General features: G+C 33.7%; 1 protein-coding gene across 1 annotated transcript; it reads left to right on the top strand.

Moving 5' to 3' along the window:
• The first annotated feature begins 7,252 nt into the window (after positions 1-7,252).
• Positions 7,253-16,777, top strand: LOC124366013 (transducin-like enhancer protein 3-B). Its single transcript, XM_046822205.1, is given in 8 exon segments — positions 7,253-7,392; positions 7,679-7,933; positions 9,216-9,306; positions 9,308-9,394; positions 10,238-10,466; positions 14,328-14,347; positions 14,350-14,547; positions 16,344-16,777. Coding segments are annotated over 8 exon segments (1,065 nt in total). The 5' UTR covers positions 7,253-7,315; the 3' UTR covers positions 16,452-16,777.
• The last annotated feature ends 11,171 nt before the right edge of the window (positions 16,778-27,948 follow it).

Genomic DNA, 27,948 nt, shown 5'->3' with positions numbered 1-27,948 from the left:
AAAGTATTTGCTTTCAAAGCTTAAAGTTCTAGGATCGAATTCTATTCCTATTCGCGCATTGTAATGACACTATGCATTTAGTACTAAGGTTAATAAATATCCCCTAAGTGGCCATAATGTAATTATCTGTGGAACAAGATGGAATGGAGTGCTGACCGTAATGTTAGTTTTGTATGTATCATCTTTTATTCTACTATTTCTCATTCTTATTCCGTAATTAAATTGATTTGGATTCATCGTAAAGTTTGTTTCAGTAATTGACATTACAATAAAATTACCCAATTCGGTTGCCATAGTTTTTCTCCATCAACTCAAAAAAAAAAAACAAACACAACTGTACTGTCAACTATATAATTGTGATTGTGACGGTAATTCATGTGTATATAATTCATTAAATATAGAATATAAGTAGAAGAATAGATTATTACAAGAAAATTTATAGATAAATACATGCACACTAAACGAACTTTACAACAAAATTAAATAAACACGATTATTTATTTCATTTTTGAAAAATAGATTTATTAATTTTAATACTTATTTCTATTATGTTCAAATATCAATTATCATTAAATCCAAAAACAGTGATATTCCCTTGTAGTTTTTATTTAGAATTGACATGCCAACTGCTAAAACTATCTATCTGTAATTCCAAATGGCCTATCATACCATACACAAATACGTGTTTTCTAACCCAATATTACAGACTCCTTTGTAAAAAAAATCCTATTCGTAGACAAATATTTTAGTAGACAGTATTTTTATTCCCGCTCAGGCTCTATCACTTGTATAATATACGAGCACTGTGCGTAATTAGTTTTAACGACATAATTATACGTCTAATTGACAGATTGATATTAATCCTGACATTCATTTGATACTTTATGACATTCATCCCTAAATAATTACTATTGAACCATAAAACCCAAACTAAATTAACTGTAAGAAGAAAGAATACTTTAATATTATTTATAGCTAGCAATGCAATCTGATGAATGAGAAACTAAAGTAATCAAATAAGCATGCATCGCGAAATATCATTGATCTGAACGTTTATGTTGATATAGCAGTTTTAAAATAATACTTCATTCTTCCCACTAATGCATATTAGAACATTTTTTATTTTAAACTTGTTAAAAGCATAAAATTCATGAATTAGTTTGTTCTGTCACACGTTTTTATTAAATATTTATATATTTATAGAATATTTATTTTATGTTCTCGTATGTTTCAGAAAATATATTGTAGAAAATAGATGGCAAGTTGATATACGTGGGTAAAATGGAATGAAAAATTCATTTAGGAAGAACTCATAGAAATCTGTCTATTGCAATCGCCTTCAAGACAACATTTTAGGAAGATATTTTGGATTCTTTTCGACCATGAACCCCAGAACATTAAAACCACTATAATCCGAAAATTAGTATACAGGTTGTCCCATAACACTCTGAACAAAGTTATATAATATTATTGCTCAGTTAAAAGAAACAATTTTTCACCACGTGTACATATGTGTTTTTTAAACTGATACCTTAAAAACAAATAAATTAAATCCTAACAAATTTTATTTAAATTTGTATGGCAATAAGGCCTATTACTACAAAAAACTGATATTATCTTTAATGCTTTCAATATGGCTGTCTTAATGGTCGGTAACACAAAATCGTATAAACGACCTATGCCTATTGCGCATGCAAAATCAGAATATCCTATGACTATTGCGCTCAGATCTGAGATCTCTGATTTAGAGTGAAGAAATAGATTAAAATATGTTTCTAAGTATTTTTTTTTACTTAAATAAATTACGAAACCAATAGAGAGACATTGTAAGTAAATTAGAAACAGTAAACATATTTATGAGCGAAAACAAACGTCTTAATTAACAATAACAAATTGAAAAAATTATTCAGTATCATTGCTGCTTTTTAAGATAAGTTAAAAAGCTATAATGGCCATCAATTATGTTTACGTTTATATGGTGGAGTGTGATTGTGTTAAAACTGAGCAATAGTGTGATACATCTTTGTCCAGAGTGTTACGGGACACTCAGTATTTGTATGTATGCAACTTCACGTACTAAGACCAGTTACTTGGTACACATAGCTTGGATGAGTTCGTTAGGCAGTCTTAACCAAAAAGTCGTTTCAAGATGGCGGTCATTCACATTTGGGCAAAATTATCTCACAAGATAAATCAAAATGGAAGCTTTTCATTCAATTGTTAATTAATTAAAAAAACATATATATTATATATATATATATTACATCTTTTCCATAAATTTTCCGGTTTAAAATGGTGGCCATTTAAAGTTATAGAAGTATTCATTTGAACATTATTAACTGAATATATTTACAAACATTATTTAGGTATAATTGTAACTAATTTAAGTCCATGTGTTATAAAAAGAAATGTATATGGTTGTAATAATATTTTTCTAGTATGGAATTTCTAAAGGTTTTAAAGTGTTACGATTATATAAAATTTAGGGTCATTGTCCCATCAGTGTTGAGCGAATCAAACATTTTAACTAATCATACATTAGACATTTAAAGATGACAGTCGCATTGTAAAATCTACATTTTTAACAGTCAGAGAACATTACCCTTTGTCATCCAAGGGACATTGTCATCCTGCATTTGGTTTGCTTAAAGATGTTTTGTTATCCAAGTGATAATGGTTGAAGCACTATTTATATAACGCCCAGAGCCGCAGCCCCTTTTTAAGCGAGCTGGGATAATCTTCAGGTAGATGATTTCAATTAGGTTAATCTGAAGATGTCTCATTGAGTCCATTCAGAAGCTTTCGGACTGTCATAAGCAAGGATGGGATGTTAAAATGGTCACTTCTTATAATGATCAACAATTTGATACTATCGTGTCAAATTGAATTTCAAATAGATTGTCCCAGATGAAGCCACGTTTTATGACGAAGTGTAGGCAGATTCATAATCACTCTATACTACATTTTGTACCAAAACTATTGAAAAATATTAAACTGCAACTCTTGATAACATGATATACGGTACAAATTACTCGTTACAAGTAGTATTTGAGGCCAGGCCCAGTTTTGTGTGTATTGTGTACTGATAATATTAAATAATACATCCATTCTAATAAATTTATGTTTCCAAAATCATATTAAATTAACTCAATTTGTGTGTACACTACTAGAAATGTTGAAATTAAATCTCATACATTTCAAAATGTAACCAAGAACAAAACACAGTCAGTGATGGAATCCAGTTCTTTGTTTTTAACAACAGTATTTATCTAAGTGCGAGGACGTAATAAAAGACATATATGAATATGAAATTACAATCAGTATACGAGAATATTCTGATTTGCCTCGGCCGCTAGAATAGTTTGTATGTCATATGCAGCTAGTAGTACGCTCTAAATTGTTCATTGTTGTAATTATTGCTTTATTTAATAGGACTTACGCGCTACATATTGTAATAATTCCCAAGCGATATGTCTGTATTGTATAGCTGCTGGATCAAATAAGAAACTTATAATTTAAATAAGAGAACACCACCCATGTAATTTATATCATCTATCGGACCCTACGCTGGAAAATGGATTTGAGGTGATGATTGCTGAAATAAACATTTCAATTATTCCAGTTAACGTTAACGAAGTAGAAGTATGGTAGGCCATGTACCACGTAATTCGATCTTGCCTGTTGATCTAGTCTAAGTAGAAATCGATGTCATGTAAAATTAAGTTAATGGCTTAATTTGTTAACTAAATTTCCTACGGATAGACATACAGACTAAAGGGACATAAAGTCAGCCATCCTGAGTGAGTGGTTTCGGTAACTTCAGCCAAGCCTCATATATAAAATTGTGTTAACAAACAGGTTACATTGTTATAGAACCAGATGTTGCCTTGATAAAAATGTAGTTTCAATCAAAATTGAAAGTAAATAGCCCAATTCGCTCTAGAGATTTTCTCTTGAATAAGCTTCGCAACTGCTCAGCCTAAAAACAGTATAGCCCATACTTAACCACTAAATTACGTACAACCCGAAGTCTATCATCATATTCTTCATGTCCAGGCTTCCACAACAGCACAGAAAACGAAACCACAAACGTTCTCATTGACAAGCTCACTCTTGATTGTAGCTTATACTCTACAGCCTCTAGCAATAGTCATTGCTTTGATATCAAAGGCTCTGAACTGTCCTTTAGGACAGTTTGCTGAAGAGCTTCGAATTGTTGTTAAAGATCTTGTATATGCGTGCAGTCCATATCACTAAATTATATTATTGGCTGAGCTTTAGCGAAACCTGTCACTAGTGGGGCTGGAAAGTTTTCATTTCTGTCTGTCCGTCTGTCCGGACGATATTTCGAAAACGAAATGACGAATTGACGTGAAATTTTGAATTAATCCTAATTTATACCATATTAGAAATACTGAGTTTGATGATGGAGAGCATATCACTCCATTCCATTTGGCTGAGCGTTGGCAAATGCTTTTACATTGGTCTTCACTCACCTTTGCTGACCGGAATTATTATTATTTGAACACTGCTGCGGAAGCTAATTTAATTTAACAAAATGGGAATCCATTATGTGGCAAGATATCCCTAGAATGATTTTATCCTTAGATTAAAAATTTTGGGTGAAACTTCATTTTTATATACACATGAAAGTTTTCATAAAAGATGCATGTTCAACCATGTAATCTGGATAAGCGTAATTTTTTGTATAATTGCATATCTGTCTATCTGCCCGCAGGGCATCCTGAGAATAGTATCTAAAACTTTGCTTGAAACTTCAGCGAAGCGAGTTACGCAACACGTAATGTGGCGTACTCCTTGTTAGTATATAAATGAATGAACATAGTTTCATTTACTCCGCAAGTTTTTATACAGTAATTCCACAACTGAAAACACAAGTACTGACATTTAAAGTAAGAACTGTTTGTATATGAACCAAGCTCAACAAAGTTATATATACAGTATGCTGACGCAGAATTTGTTGGGGTGTGAAATTGTTTAATCCGTTTAGCAAAACGGAACGCACCTGCAAGGTATTTTTAAATCTCATTTCAGGTTATCGAGTGAAGCGTTTCATTTAAAGTTGAACAGGATTTTTACTTTAACGTAAAAGCTTAGTTGTTTTTACGTAGTTGTATGAGGCTTTAAGAGTTTTGTTACTATTTTCCTTAATCTATGAATGTTGTAAGATTTGATTAAAATCTCAAGTAGAGTGTATTACAGATAATCAATTAGCGTATAAAAGTTAAATATAGTCAATTAACAAATTATAAAAGTAGAGGGAGCTCTCATTGAAAAATCCTGATGTTCTTGGTTGTAATAGATACAAAAACAGCATACTTAGGTTCGCTTTTTATTCTCTTTTACGTATATCTCGACGTATGCTTGAAAGCTTGTGTTAATAATTAATTTACTATATAAAAAGTATATCAAGCTTCCACCTTAAAGGTCTGTGATAGTTATTAGGTATAATTTATTATTACTACCACACAATTACTCACCAAGGTGTGGAAGCTTTCAAATCAATAAGCTAATTCAGATAAGCCTGTAAGTCTTAACACTAATGAAAAAGAGGTTCCTTGGTGAATTTATAAAATGTAATTCACTAGTTGCATTGAAAAAATATGACGGTATTGGGCTCAGAGGAAACATGAATACCATTTTATAAAAAAATGTAGGTTAGTTCAGCGAGGAGTAGGCTAATGTACATTAGGAAATGTTTACTGAATATATATGTAAAGATAAAAGGCAAATCCCTCATCGATTCACTCACTAATTACTAATTCTCAAATTTCATGATTTCCAGGAAAATTGAAAATTTGGCACATGTCTGCTTCCTGACTTAAATAGACAAATCAAAGCATGGAGATCGAATATCCATTGGGGTTGAAAAGTACTACTCCCCTAAAAGGACTATATTTTGCTTTCAAAATGATCGATGTCCCAGAAAAATGAATTTTAATATACAATGTTTTAGGCTCTCTATAAACATGTACAAGATTTTTCATAAAGAACAATCACCCATAGGGATTGCAACCACTAGAATAAGTATATTTTTTCGATCTGCCCTGTTTCTTAGGAAGATGAAATTTGACACATACGGGCTCAAGGCTTTTTTTTATAAATAAAAATGTGCACAATTGTGTTTCCATATAATAAATGGGGGGTGGGGGGGGGGGGGGGTGGGGGGGGGGGGGGGTGGGGGGGGGGGGGGGTGGGGGGGGGGGGGGGTGGGGGGGGGGGGGGGTGGGGGGGGGGGGAACACAAAGCAGGGGATAAGTTTCAGGCATAAGTAAAATTAAAACTGTAGGATATTTCCTAGTGGCAATTTCATTCAACAGAATTGATTCACTGTGTTTACATTTCTCAGTTTATTTTATTTACCTGCAGATTTTCAAGTATATATTCTGGAATATTGATGTTCATGATGATAATCTGCAAAAGTCTTTCAAGTATAACATTCAAAGTTTTCAAAACAGTTGGTGGCTAAGTGAAGTGGATAACAAAAAAGCCAAGTGTTATTAGGGAAGTATTATTTCCTTTGCTGGTGGCTAAATGAAGTCGACGAAGCTGCAAAGGAAATGACAGTAGGATCAGTTAAAAGTTTAGGAATTGAAGATGCAGGCAGTTTTTGCAATGCCATGTAGATCACTACGGTTTTGGTTTAAACTGAATCTCAGCATTTTGTTGGTAATTTTTAAGAAATGAAATGAAATCCGACAAAATTTACTTTTATAACATTCAGACTACTTTATTTTTTCATTGTAGCATCAGATAAAATGACAAATATGCCAATATGTTTTAAGTTTTTATACCTTTAATTCTTTCAAGAAGGTGGTGACTATATTTGTTATTGAAACTAAAGCTTCAGCCAAAGGAAGTAGGCCTAAGATCACGAAACTTCTGTAGTTGGTTGATATTTTGTTCATAGTTGGTTGTTTACTATTTACTCGACTGAACTATTCCGCTGTGTTGCTATTCTGAGATTTTCTCCTATTTTTCTACTATCTAGTCTCTTCAGAAAGCCATGACAATAGAAAAATAGGAGTGAAACTCGTGAATAGCGTCACAGCAGAATAGTTGAGTAGAAAATTATTATTTTTAGCAATATAGTAATCTTAAGCTTTCAGTTACAGTAAAAATCAAAGAACTCGATACAATTAATAATTTTATGATAGTTGGTTTTTTTAAGCTTGCAGTGTTATTGGAATTCTTTATTGAAACATTTTCTGTTTGAATTTGTGTCTTTTATTGCTTTTTGTTTAGTTACAAAAATTTGTTATTCTGAGTCTAATGCCATAATTTTGTGTTTTAGATGGCTTTCGATGGCCACCCCCACACAAGAGGCCCTGTCGCCAGCACAAATGGTCTCAACATACCCGGTGGCAAGCCGTAAGTCAATGAGTCTTTACATGAATATGCTACTGAAAATTGAGTTTTAAAATGTTCACACAGTGTATTTTAGTTACCAACTTTTGTAGTTATTTTTACTATTAGAGACTTTCCGGCAGTAGGCTGCGCCTTAAAAGAGGAGAGTAGTATTGTTTTAATTTAACTAGTGAAATTTTTTTAAAAGCTTTAACAAATTGAATTTTTGTTATTTCAGAATTTAGTGATAGAACAATTCTTTTCACCGTTCTGTCTTGTTGAAAGTAACAACACATGTTTGTCCTCCCAGGGCCTACTCGTTCCACATGAACGGCGATGGACAACCACAACCAGTTCCGTTTCCCCCCGACGCACTGATGGGCCCGGGCATACCCCGCGCGGCGCGGCAGATCAACACGCTCGGTCACGGCGAAGTGGTGTGTGCGGTCACCATCAGCAACCCTACCAAATACGTGTACACGGGGGGGAAAGGCTGCGTCAAGGTGTGGGACATCAGCCAGCCACAGGCCAAGTCACCAGTGTCCCAGCTAGACCTGTCTGGTCAGTACATATACATCTCCTTATTGATTATCTAGTTGTTCAATATTTGGAAATACTTCTATAGTGTCGGTCAGAAAAACAGAATTAAAATATTCTCCATCCAGGGTTTTTTTATATTTTGATACTTAAACATATCCACTTCACTTATGCGTTGTAATGTTTATATGTTTTTGTTTAAAAGTAACAAAAACATTTTTATTTAAGATTTTTTTTATATGAGAGGGAAGAGTCTACTATCCTAGACTTAGTCCCAAACAGATCTTTACGTCTTCTTTACTTGTATTTATCCCTTAAATCGTAGGCTTCTGTGAAAGCCAATTAGATTTGTGGGCTCAAGAAATAAGTCCCTAGGATTTGTTTCTGGTTTTACAGGACAATTCATGAGCTCTGCTGAGTCTGGATTAATCAGCCTAGCTTTAACTTCTATCGTCAGATATTTTCGACGAGAGCCATGTCCTTTTAGCAACCCAACAGAAACTTACTTAACTATAATAGTCCCACATGTGTATTAATCTGTCCTACTCATTTTTAACCTATCCTACCCTGACCTAAATTTGTCATACCCGTATCTTAAACCTGTTCTGTTGAGAGCAGTTGTATTGGTTGTGATGGTCTTCTGAGGGAGAGAGAGAGAGAAAAAAAATCAATAACCTACCTAACCTATTAACATGAGTATCTTGCACATGCACCAAGCTATTTCTACCTTAGAACAAAGCCAACTGCCACAGATCACTTGACTGATCTATACCCGTAGAGATGAAATAAATGACACAAACAATACAACAAGAATATATTGAATCGTGCGCAATATAGTGTTTCTTCCATTATGATTGGAGACGTTTTTGTTTTTCGTAACCAAAAACATTCAAAAGTTAAGTGTGGTTAGTACATTAGTAATGCATAAGTATCATTGTTTGTTATATTTTATTGACTAATGTGCCAAAGTGGTGTGAGTAAGGTTTTTTTTTTGTCAGATTTGAGATGTGAAGGCTCTCATTTTGCATAAATCTCAAGTGAAAGAAAATGTTGCTGTAGGAATCTTAGATGGTGAATTATATCAAGAATTAAATAACTTATTGTTATAGTGCTTTTTCCAATGTTTCATGTAACACTACTAAGATTCACAGTTCCTGACAAATCTGAACTAATTTTCTTTACTATACTTAAAGACAGTTGGTTTTTACTTTTTCACCGAACCATAATATTTTACATCTAAATTCTTAGCCTATTTACTCACTCAAGAGACAATTCCTTAAAATAATGTGTTATCTGATTTTACAGCAAAGGGATAACTACATCCGGTCAGTAAAACTGCTGCCTGATGCTCGTACGCTTATCGTGGGAGGAGAGGCTAGTAACCTAAGTATCTGGGACCTCACTCGCCACCCCCACCCCTCGTATCAAGGCAGAGCTTACGTCATCTGCACCAGCTTGCTACGCCCTCGCCATCAGCCCTGACTCAAAGGTGACTTAGTTGTGGCTTGTAATAGAGCAGAAGAAAATTGTCTATACGACTGGAAATGGTGTTTAGGCCTTTTATGCCAATAAGACTGTCGTTTTTACCCATATTTTAATGATTTATAATTATAATGAAAGTTGAATTTTCTAAACTAACAGACATAATATTTTTCTAACATTTTTAATTGTATAAACCGGAGAAAATAAAAATAAATACTTTCGTTTGTGAAGAAAACAATTTTGCTGATGCACAATTATTTTGCTTGAAAAAGCTTGATTTCTTCGGTATAAACTTTTGAAACATATAAAATAGTTTTAGTCCGATTGCATACATATATATTATGAGGTTTCTTTTTTTTTTATGTAGTTGAATATAGTTGGCAAGTTTTTTGATCAGTTTATATCAGATCAAGTGAATTATGTATGATTAGTAAGTAATGATGGATTAAAATGTTTTAAAGTTTTTTTAATTTAACAATGGGATTGTTCACTATATTAAGTTTGTGATAGTCTGAATGTGATTGCGTTTTAGTGGATGTACTTCTATAATCACGTCTAATCTGAAATATTTGCAATTTATGTTCCATTTTAGAGTAAGTAATACAGTGCTCATACGAACAAAGAATTAAGGTAGAAGCATACATTTTCACAGGCGCAAAGGAACAAATATGTAAAATAGATCTCACGATCTATAAAAGGGGTTATCTATCTATATATGATGGGGGAAGGAACATATTAGGTTATATATAATAAAATAATTAAGTGCCATATGCTAGTAATTATTTATTGGTAACTCACAAAACTATAACTGAACAAAACAAGTGCTAAATTAAGTGCAATCTGCATCCAGGTGTGCTTTAGCTGTTGTTCGGATGGGAACATTGCCGTCTGGGACCTGCACAATCAGGCACTAGTTCGGCAGTTTCAGGGGCACACAGACGGTGCTTCCTGCATCGACATTTCAGCTGATGGCACACGGCTTTGGACAGGCGGCCTAGACAACACAGTGAGGTCGTGGGACTTGCGCGAGGGTCGGCAGCTGCACCAGCATGACTTCTCCTCTCAGATATTCTCTCTAGGTTGGTATTGTCGTATTTAGTTGGATGTGTGAAAATATTGACTGTCTGTGGTAATTTAATTGATTTATTTTTAGTGATTTACTGTAGAATGTAGATTACAGAGTATATAGAGTACTGTTCTTAGCTGCACATTTATTAAATGTTAGTGTCCTGCACCATTGCATAATTGGGAGTCTGGGAAATATACGGGAAAATAAGACATCTTGATTATGAGGAAAATACAAATTTTATTTATTCAGCTTTTCTTATTACGGTCATGGTTACCCATAAAACCAAAACATCAGCAAACACTCAGCCAAATCCTATGGAATCAAATGTACCATCATCAAACTCTGTTGCCTATAGAAATGAAGCTTCATTCACAATTTCAAGTCTATCAGGTCAGTTTGTTTTCAAGATATGAGGACAGACAGAAATTAAAGTTTTCCAGTCCTTTTAGAAATAAGCTTTCCTAACGCTCAGCTTATAAAATAAAACTGCCCCATATACTTGTCTCAGCCTATAAATAAGACTGCCTCATATACTTGTTTAATTATATGGTTTTGGAATTCATTTATAATTTTATATGTGATTGACTAAGCTGAGCAACTGGCTAGTAAACTGACATTGTTACTTTCTGAAAAATGTTCTTACAATGGAAGTTCAAATAAATACAAGTGACAGCAAGGAAGAAACCTTAAGGCTTGTGTTACTGTTTTTCTTCTTCTTTTTTGTATAAACTTTTACTAGGTTATATAAAATATTTATATATTACTGCTCTTGAGGAATATTTACGTAAATAAAGAATTTATCTATTGTCTATAGTTGTATTAAAAACGAACTCATAGATAAATTTCGAATATTGTCTTCTAGACTTTGTAGGCTTACTTAAATGAGATATTTGCTTGAAAACAAGAAGACAGATTTTAATTTATCTATTTTCTAGTCACATCCACGCATCTAACTATTGTATTAAAACCTTAAAAATACATTGATCATATTAAATGGCATGCACTGAATATTTAAGTATGAAACGATTTATATAGAAAAATTACAGTTTTTAAAAGTAATATTTTGATCACATTTCGTTATTTCTGTATTGGGGGAAAACAAATTACCGGTCACTCAAACGTGTTATTGACGTATTTTCTGCATGAAAGAAGCGTAGATAAATTACCAATTTTCAATAATTATTAACAAATGACCATAATTTTATGTAAACAGTTGTTATAGCAGCAGTTTGATTTTGCTTGTAGCTTATAATTTTATGTGTTTCTATAAGTTTGTGCATTAACATGAGTCTTTTGCTTTAATGCACGGATATCCGCTTCTCAGTGGTTTCCTAATATTTCTCTATCTCGTACTTTGTATAGATTTGTCTTCCATAAGAATATGTATATGTTTATGATCGTAAAAATGTTTTATCATGGCCAAGGGTGTTTGAAATTTGTGGCTGACCGCCCTGGCAAGATTTGCTGTACTGGTAACAAAAAAATATTTAGCATATTATCTTAGTTACTGTTAGTAATCGAAAAGGGGAAACAAGCCAGTTTTTAACATTTTGAAGTATAGTACCTGAAACCCCAAACTTATTTTGAGGCCAAGCGCTTATCTATTCCCAGTGAAAAAAACGGATGTCGGATTGATCGTGTAACTTCACAGTATCTGAACTGGGCCTTTATTATTATAGTCTGGCCTTGTAAAGAGACTTCTAAATTAACGAAACATTGAACAACATATTTGATACGTTTGCTGTGAATGTTCTGAAGAAATGTGGCTTAAACTGTACGTATTGTTATTAACCCTTTAACCCCAGCCATTTTTTCCATGGACTTGCCAGAAAGCCCATGGCGATAAGGGACCGTAGTGCAGAATTGAGGGAAAATACATATAGTTTTCTTATTTTTGAAGATAATTTTTAGGTTTTTGTTTTAAATTGTTCACAAATAAGTGTACTCTTAGATGTAATAGTTAAAAAGTACTTTTACAGAATGATTTGTTTTTTTAGCGTATTTATACATAAAAATTTTTTTATTTTTTATAGTTTGGACATACATAAAGGGTAGAAAAAAAAAATTGTAGCCCCTGAAAAATAAAGCAATTTTGTTGTACACATATTTCTTACTAAACACACAAAATTTGAAGAACTTTCCTTGATAAATGCAGGAGATATATCCAATTAATTGTATTGCTGCATAAGCACTTCTTCATATATTTCCAAACACACGTCAGTAGAAGTATACAGATATGTATACTTGTTTTTGTACTTTTGAAATAATAACAATTGTAAAATAACACAAAATAATTGTAATGGTTTGTAAGACTAAAACTTGTTTAATTTTTCAAAAAAGTAAAAGAAATAATATTTACAATATATACATTTTATATAAACAACTCAATTCATTGTCTTCAAAAAATAGCACATTCACCACTAATAATAGGGTACTTTGGGATTATACCGACCACACCAGTATGAAGAACACAAAAATATAAATTTATAGAAACAAACATGATAGAACGAAAAAACAACTCTTTAATTACAAAATTACAAACTTACAAGCATTTCCAGGCATTGTTATCGGTATTGTTGTCGCTGTTATCTTATCTTTCTCGAGAATCCCGATTACGACAGGCCACGCGGCATCACATGATTTGCACGGTACATAATTGCCTTTCCATTACAATTCAATTTATATTTCTGATCAGATTCTCTAGAATTTGATATTTTACTGATAGGTACTATCTCGAGGGATGTTTTTCTTTCGTTGACATCAGCGCAAAGGCATGGCACTCGCATTTTGGGTGGCAGAGTGTGATCAAGAATAAAAACAAGTTTTGAGTGTTTTTTCAATAAAGAGTTTAGTTTTAGTTTGATCATGTTTGTTTTTATTGATTGAATTTTTGTGTTTGGAGAAATGTAGAGGTAAAACACGGAAGTACAACAAAGCGACGCACCAGCTGAACGGGCGGCGAGACTCTGCAATCACGTTATCTGCTAGACGCTCGACTTTGACCTCTGTCTGAGGATGGGGAGGGGTTTGCGATAAGACAATTCCTGTTTTATATTGACGAAATATTGTTCTACGCTAATCTAGTAATCAGTAGAAGCAAAATGTCAAATAACGATTCATGTCTGGGTGTGGTCGGTATAATCCCAAAGTACCAATAATAGTGTTTATCAAAGTGTTTTCACTCACTGGTAACTTTTCTCTACGACGTTTATTCATGTTTTTTTACTAATAATACAATAAATCACACGAAAAAACAACCGCTTTCAATCACGCAAACTAATTGAGGTTATAAGTCGGCATACAACAACAATGCAACTGAAGTCGTCTGACAGCTGACATCGACAAATAAACTACGCTCAACGACGACGAAATACGATGCCAATTGGAAGGTTTATTGTTTTTGCATGTAGCCCGTTTCTTCACCGACTACTATACCGAAACTGATGGCATTTGGACATATTATTAGCCAGCTACATTAAATTCTCGAGACGTCCGGTATATTGGACGTTGGGCATTTTAGCTAGACCACCTCTGTCCGATATATCGGACGCCGGGGCTAAAAGGGTTAATATAATGACTTGTAACTCAACATTGACCTTAATGGCTTAAAAATTTTCATTCACATATCTGTATATAGTCTGTAACAATTCATTCAGAAACTGTGCATTTCATGAATAGACAGTAGACATCCAAATCTGATGTAATAAAATATTACCTCATTATATAACATTATTAAGAATATATTTTTGAAGACTAGAACATACAAGAAATTGTTGGAAAGCGACACCAATTTGTTGCAGTAGAACAATGAAAGTGATATTGATAGCGAAATAAATTGTGTCACTAAATGCTTAATGTGTTGTGTCAACAGGATATTGCCCGACGACGGGTGTGAGTGGTTAGCTGTGGGCATGGAGAACAGTAACGTAGAGGTGTTACACACCCACAAGCCAGACAAGTACCAGCTTCACCTCCACGAGAGCTGCGTGCTGTCACTGCGGTTCGCTGCGTGTGGCAAATGGTTCGTGTCCACAGGCAAGGATAACCTCCTCAACGCTTGGCGGACACCATATGGTGCTTCAATCTTTCAGGTGAGTGTTCAGGCTTTTTGTGTGGGCTTGTGTGTCAAATGGTTCGTGTCCACAGGCAAGGATAACCTCCTCAACGCTTGGCGGACACCATATGGTGCTTCAATCTTTCAGGTGAGTGTTCAGGCTTTTGTGTGGGCTTGTGTGTCAAATGGTTCGTGTCCACAGGCAAGGATAACCTCCTCAACGCTTGGCGGACACCTTATGGTGCTTCAATCTTTCAGGTGGGTGTTCAGGCTTTTGTGTAAAAATTTGTAATGAAAGCTGTAATTAAAAAATGAAAACAGAATTGAGTTACCTAAATGGTCTACACCTATTTATCTGCCAATTGAAGAGAGATTTGTTCCGTCAGTTTTCCTTATTCCTACAGATTATTGATTTAAATTATATATTTTTATCCAGGGTTAAACAGATATTCAACACAACCAACTAAACCATCCATATCAGATCAAATACTTTTAAAATTGAACTGAAATCTTAATGCTACAACATTTTAGTGAAGTCTGAATATTACTCAAAGGCTGCTGACGAAAATGTTTAAACATTGAAATTTTCTATTCAATATCGACTATCATGATAATGTAGTTTCTGAATTTTTTGTTACTTCTCATAATTAATTTTGCCCTTGTTCATGCAAAAAAATAAAAATTGCAAAGTTTGTAACGAAACATCCAGCTACCCAATCCCAATTTTGTTATTTGAAATCAATTCTAACCAAGAAAGAGCTGTAGTCGGGGAGCTGAGAGCCAATTTGTATTTTATTAAGAACTCAATCCAGTTTTCATGAAAATGTCTGTCTAGGAAAGGGATCAGTAATCAGCCGCACCGATTTTGATGGGATTTAAATGATGAGAGTGTAAGAAAATGGTTTAAAATACCAAATGAATACACTTTTTTTGAGTCTATTTTTAGCTTGGAACTTAAAACTGACTACCAGGCATGTTATAATGACATCATCTGACACATGAAAGAGACTGTAAATACCTTGAAAGTCAGTTACCATTTTCAGTATCTTTATCACGTTGCTTAGTTCTGATGTACCTATTAGTTACGTACCATACAGTCAGTTTTATTTTGTGTATTTTCTTAACCCTCCACTACCCTGTGTTTGAAATTATTTAAAGTAACTAATACCTAATTATACAACTGTAAAAAATTCACATTTCTTCAGCTAATTTTATTTGATTCTGGTTACGAATAGACTAAGTTTATAACTTATAATACCTGTAATGCTTTGTGGAGAGAATAACAATTCTTTTTCTTCTTTTTTGTCTTTTAAGAAGTTATTTTTAAGTGCTATGTGAAAATGAATAAAATAATTACCCTAATCAAAGTCAGATTTCGCCATCTTTAAAATAAACTATCTTTGTTTGGAGCAATACTCCGATGTATAAGTAATTTTTGTGATGTATGGCTGGACTACAGATTGAGTGGTCTGTGGTGCTGTATATTATTTGTAGATCTGATTTCTCAATCATCTAATCCGGATATAATAACTATTTACAAAAGGCTTGAAATGTATTGTCAATTCAGATTAAAGAGAACGACCTATGGCAGTCCACTCCATAATCTTTCAAGAGCACACAACTGTCTAAATACAATTAAATTGTGCTCTTACACAATTATTGAATCCTAAATCTGCAGTCTATAATGAAATAAATGATTTATGTTCTGCTTATAATGTATGTATAAAACAGAATTGTTTATATTTTGTAATAGTTACCATGACACACATTTAGATGTTCAATAAAGAAAGTGTTTTAAGCATGAAACTAATTTTTTGTTTTTCTTTTTTCCAGTCTAAGGAATCTTCTTCAGTGCTTAGTTGTGATATCTCTGCAGACGACAAGTACATAGTGACGGGGTCAGGGGACAAAAAGGCAACTGTTTACGAAGTTATTTACTGAATGTTAGTGCGTGCGCGCGGGTGACTACATTGTACAAAGTATCTGTGTGGCTGTGTATAGAATAGTGGCATTTGTGCCTCGGACTAAAAAAAAACAAAAGTGTAGTTTCTTTTTTCAGTTGTAATTTTTATTTTAAGATCTGATAATTTATTTGTGTATAAGGCATTTTCTCTCAGGTATTCTGAAAGTTTTGTATTTTGTTATTGTTTTTTCTGCATTCATCAAGTGACAGAGCTTTGATGTTTGGATATTTTATCGCATTTTTTTGTAAAAATGACAAAGGCATTCTTATTTGTCTTGTTTTAAAAATAAATGTTTCCTTTTTATATAAGTTTTTATTTCAATCCTGAAAATCCTTTCTGTTATAAGTGATGTATGTTGTTTGCGCTAAATGTATACATCAAGTAGTGCTGAGATGTCAACCTCATTTCTAGTTCCTAAAGAGAGAGATTTTTCGAAAACTTGTATAAGTTTATACTGTTTAATTGTCTATAGACGACAAAAAAATTAATAATCTAAAAAATCAGGATCATTTGGGGCATTTTTGGATAGTTGTATTGATTGATATTGTTGCAACCTCTGTAATTCATATAGCTAGAATGATAATTTTGTTAATCATTTATTCTTTATGATGTTCTCTTACTTTAAAAAAATCTCATTTTACTGTAGTAAATAAAATTTAAATGGTAAAAAAAAATATATTCCTGATTGACTGTGAGGGAAAATTTGGTTTAATTAATTGTTCATTCATCTATGATTTTGTTATTTATTTTACTGCTATTTGGTTACATTGTTTTCAAATTTCAGCTCAATATAAGATTTTTTTGCAAGATTAAACAAAGTTTGCATAGTCTGTAAAATTTAAAAAATTGCAAATTGTAAAAGTACCAACTGTACAAAAATTTATATTTATCCTTATTTATGATTGTTATTATGCATTAACATTTTTATTTCCATAATAAGGTTGTGTTCTTTTATGGTTTGCTACAGAATATTTAGATACTTACTTACTTGAATACTTGTGATCTACGTCGCTGACCGACACTTGTCAGATAGACTGCGTCATTAATACACACAGTGTACAATAAATAGATAATTAAAACATGTAAAAATACATTACAAAATATTTACAAGATGGCGTACGACGTGAAAGTTAAAAAAGTGGCTCATGATTTAGTTCTTCCAGGGAGTACAGAGGCCTCTCAAGCAAACGATCCTTTAACACCTTTTTAAAATCTCTCATTTCCAGTACTCGCACATTCTGCGGCAAAGTGTTAAAAATCTTGATTGCAGACTGTGGGTAGGCCTTTTGAGTGCCACTGAGACGACAGCGGGGCATGTCGAGGTCCTGAGCTCGGCGGGTGTTATATTTATGCACGTTGTCTCTGGTCACAAAATCAGCCAAGTTCTCCCTAAGAAGCACCAGGGTGTTGAGGATGTACTGGCTGTATACGGTGAGAACGCCGAGTTCCATAAAAAGGGGCCGGCAGTGTTCGCGCGGGGCCGATGATGTTAAGATTCTTAAGGCCTTTTTCTGCAGCAGCAATACATCCCGAACAGCCGGGAATGTCCCCACAGCACAATGCCATACATCAGGTGACTATGAAAAAGGGCATGATACACAGTCAAAAGATAAGGTCTGGTTATCAAAGCCCTTAGCTTCCTCAGGAGGTAAATGACTCGAGAGAGTTTGGTACATACCTTTGATAAGTGGTCGTTCCAACTTAACTTAGAGTCCAGCCAGAACCCCAACAGCTTTACCGCCTCCTGGAAGGGGACCCCCGTCTTCAGAGTGCAAAGCAGCGTCTGGGTTTTTTCTTCATTTATCTTAAGTCTATTACAGTTGAACCAATCTTTAGCCTCCTCTAGTAGGTAACTGGCTTCCAAACGTAGTTGGGTGATGTCGCTCCCTCTGCTCATCAGGGTCGTGTCGTCTGCAAATAACAAAGTTTGGTCGTTCATATGCAGGTCATTGATCATGATGGTGAACAAAAACGGCCCGAGAACAGATCCCTGTGGAACACCATGCAGGATACTTTTAGTGTTTGAAGAAGCCCCCATAAGTGACACTAGCTGTTTACGATTGGACAAGTAATTGCAGACGCTGCTTAGCACTGTGCCCCCTATCCCGTATTTTCGTAACTTTGCTGACAAAATTTTGTGGGAAACTACGTCAAACGCTTTACTTAGATCACATAGACCAAGTAAAAACGGAATCTCTGTCCTCAAAAGCTTCAGTAATCCTATCAACTAGGCTAAGCATTTATGTACTAGGCTAGATTTATGTAAACAAAAGTTACTAAGATAAGTTGGTAAATCACTCAAACTTCACTTACTTATTATTTCTGGTTTGTTTGTAATTTGTTCAATGAATAATTAAGATTTGTTTTTAATAATTGTCTAATAAAGAAGTTATCAATCTACGAGATAGTGTTTTTTATTAAAATATTGTCTATGGCTGTATTTTGTTTTTCTATTATTCTAATAGGAAAACTTACCATTTTGTTATGACTTTTAAATAATTATTTAATTTCCATACTATAAAGCCCTGAACTGCGGATTGACTAATAACAATAACTACGTACCTTCGCCAAACAGTTCAAACTGTAGTCATACACTACTATAGTTTCTACTTATAATAAATCATCTTCTGGTGTCAGTGAATATAAAAGTGAGGATTATCCATTTGCAACCTTGTGTCATCGCAACCGGAAGAGGGCACCTTCCAGAGGAATAATAATTAACCGTGGATCCGCCACTAGATTCCCCCTACCCAAACATAACCAGCTTTGATGACGAAAGATAAACTAATAATTTAGATATGGTTCCCAAAAGTTCCCTAACAATTATACTTAATCCTAGACAACGTACATTCACTTCTACCCGGTCCAATCTACACGATAGCCGCACAACAATTCCCACGCAACCTCCGCTCTCAGCCTGCTAACCCAGCAGGAATCATCCTACCAGAACCTGTCCAGAAGAATAGTAGGAGGCTCCTATTGTTTAAGCTATTACCTAGAGGTCGGCGCAGTTGGCTACTGATAGATTACGCGCACCAATTTCAAATCTATAGAGGCACTCGCCGCACATTTGGAGTCGTCATAGTTTTAAATTCCAAACATAATGAATAAATAGTACGAGAAACACAACATTTGATAGACCTATTACACGTGTATATTAAATATGACATGTCTAGTCTTCTGCCAGCGGGTGATGTTCTATCATGAATCCCAAATGAAATAAAACAGCATCCTAACATTATTGTTATGTATAAAAATAGTACTTTTGTATTTTAATTTTAAAAATTGCTTGTAAGGATGATTAATTTAATCTGTTGGCCAGTCTTTTTGCCCAATGATTTTTTGTTTAACAATAAGATAATTATGTGTTTGTTTTGCAACTTTTACCAAAGATTTCAGTCAATTGCAGTAAAGCTATTTTTGATTGAATTTCTGCAGAATGCATCAAAATTCAATTTTGAGGTACATAGTATAAGTGATGGAATCTTGGCTTGACAACTTAAGTTTGAATTCCATTTTTTTACTACAATAGTGAATTAAAATCCTCTATTTTCAATGGATTGTTTTTAAAGAGAAATAACATTTTCTCTTCCCTTACATATCAATGCAGTAAATTAAAATTTCTTTCGTGTTTTGGTTTTTAATGGAAACCGTTTAACAAATATGTAATTAAAAGTTAAAAGTTGCTTGTAAAAAAATTGTGAGCTCAAAAATGTACTGTAAATGAAAACTAGGTATTAATAGTTATTCCACTTTTCTAAGAATAACAAAAGTTATTTTATTTTAGGAAACAAAAAACAGCTATTAGTTGTTTGTTACCAATCAAAGTCACAGTAGTTGAATGCAAAATGGCTGTTTGTGCCATGTGATCAAGAAATCAAAACTGTGTTCAATTATTTTATAGACAATGATTTTGAATACATTATTTATATGATAATGAACAGTGAATGATGATCTACATAAAAAGGTAGGTCTCACACAGAAAAACATTATTAACAGTCTGCCAGTAATAATAACTCCATAATAAATATAACACTTAGTTCTGCTTTGGCTTTCAAGTTTTTATTGCATTCTGTCATACTTTTATGTAGGAAATAGACAAATTTCTTTATTACATATTTAGAACACCAATAGCAAACATACATTTGTAGGTCAATCATGAGTATACAGGTCAGGTGAGATATATTATAAACTCACAAAAAATAAAATACTAGAAAGTAACTAGCTGTTACCGGTGGCTTCGCATACAGTTTTCAAAAAATAAAGTCCTTATATTGCTGTACTTGGTCCTATGAAAATGATGAAACGTAAGTAGGCATACATCAGGTAGATATTATTTACGTGTTTGCGGTTAAGAGTATTGAAGTTTGACCTGAGCATTTCCAGTTTAAATTAATTATACTTTCAATGTCAAGGCTGAGTGTCTCTTGTTACCTTGACCAAGAAAATACAAATACACAGGTCTCTGTAACCTACTTGGGTCAAAAAGCATTATCTTCTAGACCTCGTATACAGTTCCAGTCTAAAAATATTTCCAGTATAATAGTAGAGTTTTCCTTGCCCCAATGAAGAAATTATATATACATACAAAGAACTGAGAAGCCTACTTCGGTTCAAAGGTGCCTACTTTCAGGCGTTTAATTCACTTATGGTGCCACAAGTTTACTTTGCCTTATTGCCCTGATCAAAAAACTATATATGTATACTATGGCTATAACATCCAAATATCTGATATACTGTAAGTGACTGTGATGTCAAGAGTTACTGCTACTGTATTATTGTGTGGGAGTGTTGACCTGAGAGTTGCTGAACGCACACTCAGCTGTCTGTCATCAGACTCTTCCACTCCAAACAGCAAGCCTACAATGCCACTGAACTGACCAGCAATACATCCAGCTGTTGGGTACTTTATCATACTGACATGGCTCTTGATTATCCCACCAAAATCTTGCATAGTTATATAATACCTTGCTAATACTATACCATAATGCCTATAGACATTTTGAATTTTTGAACATGCTGACCAAGATTAACACTGAAACCTCTAAATACCCTTATGGCATCTGTAGCATAGGGGTAAAATATTCTAGAATACTCTCTGTACAAGGAACTGTGAACTGTGGTACGATAGTGGCTATGTTAATATAACTGTTAAAAAGGCTCAAAAACTGGTCAAGAATGAAATAAATGTCTGGTCATAAAAAACTTATAAGGACTCAGCACTCTGCAATACTACTCGTAGCAGCCACCTGTCGGAAACAATTTTATGGCCTTACAAGAAGCAAAAGTACTCTCCTTGAAAACACAGATTCTAACAAGACACCAAAATATAGACAATGAAAACAGCACTGTGACTATCTCGGACCTGGATCCAAGACGGAGTAATATAACAAATCAAGATCCCAATGGCTCCCAAGTCTTCCCTATGAGCACTAATAAAAATCAGCCGGATTTCATTACAACAATCCAATTAACTTAATACCACTAGTGAATTACAGGACATATTCCAATAAGTAATTTAATTTTGCTAGGCCTTTCAGAATCAAGGATCAGGCATGACAATGGAATCCTTGATAAAGATAAACCCTAACAATCTAAAACAAGTCCTCATGGGAAACTGTCTAATGCTTTGACTGTTGACGAACCATATGACAATTTAAAAAAAATACTTAACTGGGGCTCTGAATTCTACATGTCCCTCGATTAAATCTAGACCAAAAAGAGGATTTAGTTAAAAAAATACTACGAATCAAGAAAAATTCAGGCTTAAAAATATTTACCCTCAGTCATTAGTAAGATCTAAAGTGGGGAGTTGGCTGACAAGATTATTACAGATCAAAGGACTATAACTTTAGACTGAAACATTTATGGAAAAAACATAAAACTAAATTCTAAATTCAGAAAACAAACAAAAAGAATGTAATTAACCACGAGATATGCAGAAATGGGGAACAACCCTTATACAGTTAGTAACAGATAAGATATTCTATAAAAGATTCTCTCCTGGTAGCACATCTAAATAACTACTTCAGTATAGCTGCAGATACCACCCAGTGTCATTATACAGTACTTAATTTAGTAACAGAACCAACTGAACTCCAAATCTGCCTGAACTGATAATCCTCAAATCCAACCAAAAGATCTGAAATATCAAAAATTATCTCTGGCCTAAAATCAAAACCATCTGGATTGGATGAGCTCTCCACAAAACTACTCAAACATTGCAAAGAGGAGATCATACCCCCTTTAACACACATCAACCTATCCTTTAAAGAAGTTATTTTCTCAAAAGCCCTAAAATCATCCAAAATTAAAAAAGGATTCTCAAAACTTGAAAATGAAACAAAAGACCCATATCCCTCTTATCTACAGCATTCAAAGTAATTGAAAAGATCATGTTTGTCTGATTAATGAGTCATCTTATTAATAACAATATCCTCAGTAGTCAACAACATGGTTGATTAGAGGATGGCAGATTTCAGTAAGGCATTTGAAACTTTAGATCACTCTTTACTGCTAAACTAAAGAAAGAACATGGGAATGAAAATTAAAGATGCAAATTGGTTTTCAAGCTATCTGTCAGGAAGAACACAAATAGTCAAACCGACATTTACCAAAAACCACACTGCCCATATAGCAAGGTCACCTTTACTCCCAATCAATAAAGGTGTACCCCAAGGTTCGGTTTTAAGGACCAATCCTTTACATCCTCCAGACCAAAAAGCTGGCAAGATATCTTCAAGAATATGGGCAATCAATGATGTATGCAGACACAACACTGAACTCCTAGTTAATAGCAAGCGGAAAAATTAAGAAATTTCATCCTTCCTTAGTACTTAATGAAGAAAAACTCAACTATTAAATTTTAGAAACAGAACTACTAACATGCCAGGTTTACCAGAAATTGAAGCAAAATATCTCGAAGTTATAAATAACAGCAAACTCCCTTGGACATTACATGTAGATAACCTTTGTGAAGAATTAATTACCAGCCTATATGCACTCAAAATTAAAACTCCTGTGACCTTGAAACAGCATAAGTAGCATACCACTCACTATTTGAGTCGCATATTTGGTATGGGGAAACTCCTCTGCCAGGAATGTGAGCCAAGTCTTGGTACTAGAGAAAAAAGCAATGAGAACTTTAAAAGGCTTAAACCAATATGACTCTTAAAGTGGTCAGACATGCAGTAGGCAGAAATTACCAGACTAGGAAGTGTTCACCATTACAGCACTAGAAACACAAACATTTCCATACCGAATCACCACACGTCCTTCTACGAGAAGAAACCATGCTATGCAGGAGCCAGACTGTTCAATCTCCTACCTGAATAGATAAAAAGAATTCATGAAGACGAAACCTTCAACAAGCATCTTATGGAGTGGTTACTGGAGCACACCTTGCAAGAAAATGTTTCAACTGGAGGAAGAACCAGACTAACCTCACCTGATTTAAACCTTATATACATTTTGTCATTAAGACTAATTATATTTGAACTATTTTAACCATTTATGTAAAACAGTTGATGCAATTACTGTTCTCTAAGAATATATAAATAAAGAAGTTTGTCTATTGTTTATGTATGGCTAAGAAATAAAGTGTCTACTTCCGGCTTTTGATCTGAAATATTTCCAGTGTCATAGTAGTTTGCCTTATAGTCCCAACAAAGAAAATAAAGACATATTGTATATACATAAGACTGAGAGGCATCAGATCAAATAACTCCGTATGAAGCTCTTATAAATTTACTTTGGTCAAAAAGTGTCTATGTCTGGCTCTTGTAATCTACTTTCAATCTAATGTACTTCCAGTACCATAGTTGAGTTTGCCTTGTCCCAAAGAAAAAAAAAAAACAGCTATATATTTGTATATAGCTAATACAAATGTAAGCCTATTAGTCTAGTGTCACCAGTAAATGTGCTGCAGAGATTTTCTGAAGCTGTGACTGTTATCTTTCTGCTGTCAATCACTAATGTAAACAAACAATTTCTATCTCTGTGGCACAACTCACAAAACTTCTGACAGTGCAGTTTGACATTTTATTCCATCTCTACACACAAAATATTTGCTATTGACAATAAAATAATTTTTAAATACTTAAACTATTTATTAGATCTTATTTTTGCTATACATTAATCGTTATAGTATGAATAACTAATCATTCAAGAAAATTATAATAATAGGAAACAGAAAATTTAATGAAGGTGATTTAGTTATTGCAAAAATAAGAGGGCATTCAGCTTGGCCAGCAACAATAAAGTGTTGGAACTGAAAGCAAAAGTACTTGTTTTAATGAGGTTTTTTACTTTACAAAGGAGAAAGGCGTTTGTAGGCCTAGTAAGCCGACTCCATACGAAGAAAACAAAACAATTCTTCAAATAAATAAAATATTTTTTAATGATCATCTTTCTAAATAAATACATTAATGAAATTGAAGAAGCTTGCCAAAATAACAAACACAAAAAAAGACTCACAAAATTTAAGCAAGAATACCACCTCATCAGTATTAAGATTTTACACACAGTGTAGCCTACCCTTCTACTTCACTTCCCTAAATATAGAAAATAAACTGAATAATCACAACACCAAAGATGTGGTAGTAAATACAATATTAGACATATAAATCAATTTTCAAATAAATGCTCTCTCAGATAGGTGTATTAAAATTGAACTAAGTTCAATGCAGTTCTAAATACAGATAAAAAAATTATGGTTGCCTGTAAAGTCGGTTTTACGGGCGAAGATTTTACGTGACGTCTTTTTCTCGGTAGAATATTTATTGATATGAATATTATTAAATTGCACAATAGGAACAAGGAATTGAATGAAAATAAGAATTGCACAAATTTTAACTATAGAAATATATTTTGTTTACTAAAACATTGTACATAATTTGAAATTAATTAAAATTTGTTATTGTAAATGGTAAAGTTAAATAAAACATTTACTAAAATTGGAATTTGAAATTCTTGCTAAACACAGTTAAATTCTAACTCCGCGCGTGGTGATTGGTCGGTTTAGTTCGTTTGTTTGGTCGCACTGTTATGACAGGTTAGAGGTTATAATTTGTTATTTTAAATGTTTGACTAGCAATACGCGCTGTTTCTTCTCAATCGACTGAATTACGATTGATTGCAGAGTGATTTAAACTAATAATTTACTTAACACTATCAACATTTGTCAATAGTATGACACAACCTAAAAACTCAGTTTCTCAACTTTTGTGTCAATCTAACAATTAATCAATCAATCATAGTTTACGATAATGAAATATCAGTGTACAATTATTTACCTTTATTGTTGTAGTTGTTGTAAATGATGAATCTAAGCACTCCACATTTTCACGAATAAACATAGTTATCTGCTTTATCCCGTGCGGCGGACCCACAGTTATCTGCTTTATCCCGTGCGGCGGACCCACTGGACGGGCATCGTAACGTTACCGGGCATTACACTTTTTCATGAGTGACTCCGAGCCGCAACCTAATTTAAGAAGTTGTCACGTCAAAAATATTTACCTGATGAGTCCTGCTGTGGCAAAGGTTATTGTGTTAGAGGATTTTGGAGAATTTCTAACACCACTCATTGAACGATGTTTTGATAAATTAAATAAAAATCTGTTTTTCTGATATTAACACACAAAAATTATCACAACTGGTTGCTGGGATAAAACACTGTAACATAAAACTCAACGAGCCACACTAGCCTACATGCTTTACAACTCCCAAAGATATGTTAGCTGATTCACAAACAGTCGCTGACTTGACGCATAAGAGCTGTTTAGAAAACTATTACATAATGAAAATCACTCAGACAAAAACAAAAAGTTCCTTTTCAGAATTAATAGTGTTAGAAAAAACTTAAGCACAACAAAAGAAATTCCCATGAAAAAAGGTTGTAACTTCTACCTACATCAGCCTTGACTACTAAAAATAAATTTCACCCACTGATGTCAATAGATAAAGAAGAATCATCCAACGAAACACATACTACTATGCAGTTCGAAAAAAGTTTTTCAGATGTTACACATAATCCTAGGAAAAGAAGAGATTGTAACTTACCTGATGGTAGTAAAAAGATGCAAATAACAGGTGACCTCTTTGCTGGTAGTCAAAGAAAAGGGTTACCAGAGATTGTAGGAAGGTGTAGTAAGAGTTTGATCTATATGGACAGACTTGTAAAATCTGGAGCCACTATTCAAATCTACAATCAAGTTTCTAAATCACTGAATCGATCTTTGATTTTGTTGGCAGGAATAAATTATATTAAAAACAAACACCCTGAAACCATATATAAAAATATGGAACGTATGCTCAAAACTCTCAGTGAAACCAGATCCGTATACATTACAATACATCCTCACTTTGATTTATATCCTGATTATACACTGCACTATAACATAGCCCAGGCGTTAACTATATAAAAAAGCTTGAGGCCAGAATAAAAAATGTCACCCTTCTTGACTTACTGTTTTGAAAGAGGAAATTTCACTGCTCATGGTTTGCACCTTAATTTTAAAGGGAAAAAGAAACTTGCACTTATGATGTAGATTGTCTACAAAAAACAAGTACAATATTGAAGGTAACAGAGTAATCAAAATTGTCTTGACCTTCAAGTTTTCAAGGGAAATTTACAACTGGCTTGGAAGACTTGTCCACACAACCTTTAAGGGTTACTGAGACTCATATGGGTAAAATAATTTGGCATGCTAAGGACAACAAAGGTACAGGATTTGCTAAACAGCATCTCTGCGGAGAGCTCCACCACCATTGTCACATGACAACTTGAGTGACTGTGGTTTTTAAGAGAATCTTCAGGAGACCTTCACCCTGGCACAACACCATAGTAAGCATCTGGCAGTTCAAGAATATGATGCAGGTGCTACTGTATTCATTCTCATTACAAAAAAAAAAAAAAAAAAATAAATAATTGTAACACACCTAGCCTACATGTTCAAAGAAAGATCTTGCAGTGTGCCATTCATACACTTTCATGCAGGCTGATGCAAGTCAAGAACAACCCCTTGTGCTTTGGTACCATCCTTCCTGAGAATATAGGAAAAATTATAATAGAAATGCTATCATACTAATGTACAATACCTCTGTATTTTTGTACAATAAAATAATACTCATATGCCTCTCTAAAAAGACTGAGTCCACATCAACTTCTTCTCCACAATAGCCTCGCTCAAATGCATGTTACAACTAATTTACAGTGGAAGAGTTGGATTTATTATTAGAGCTCATAACTTTTCATGTATTTTGGTGCCCTGTTACATTGCACTGACGTTTAAGTTACTGTTGTTTAAAATTTAATTAGATAGTGAATATTTTTATTCACTTAAAAGTTATATAGACATCAATATTAAAACTAACAGGATTATTCTTAAAATCAATCATCAAGGCATTTCTACATTTTTTATCAATATGAAAAGTAACAATAAAAAACATCCTGGGAGGAGAACAGTATTAAC

This window comes from Homalodisca vitripennis, chromosome 7 (assembly GCF_021130785.1).
Source record: "Homalodisca vitripennis isolate AUS2020 chromosome 7, UT_GWSS_2.1, whole genome shotgun sequence".
Classification (NCBI taxonomy): domain Eukaryota; kingdom Metazoa; phylum Arthropoda; class Insecta; order Hemiptera; family Cicadellidae; genus Homalodisca; species Homalodisca vitripennis.
Note: the sequence above shows the minus strand (reverse complement) of the source record. Positions and strands in the feature narration are given on the sequence as shown.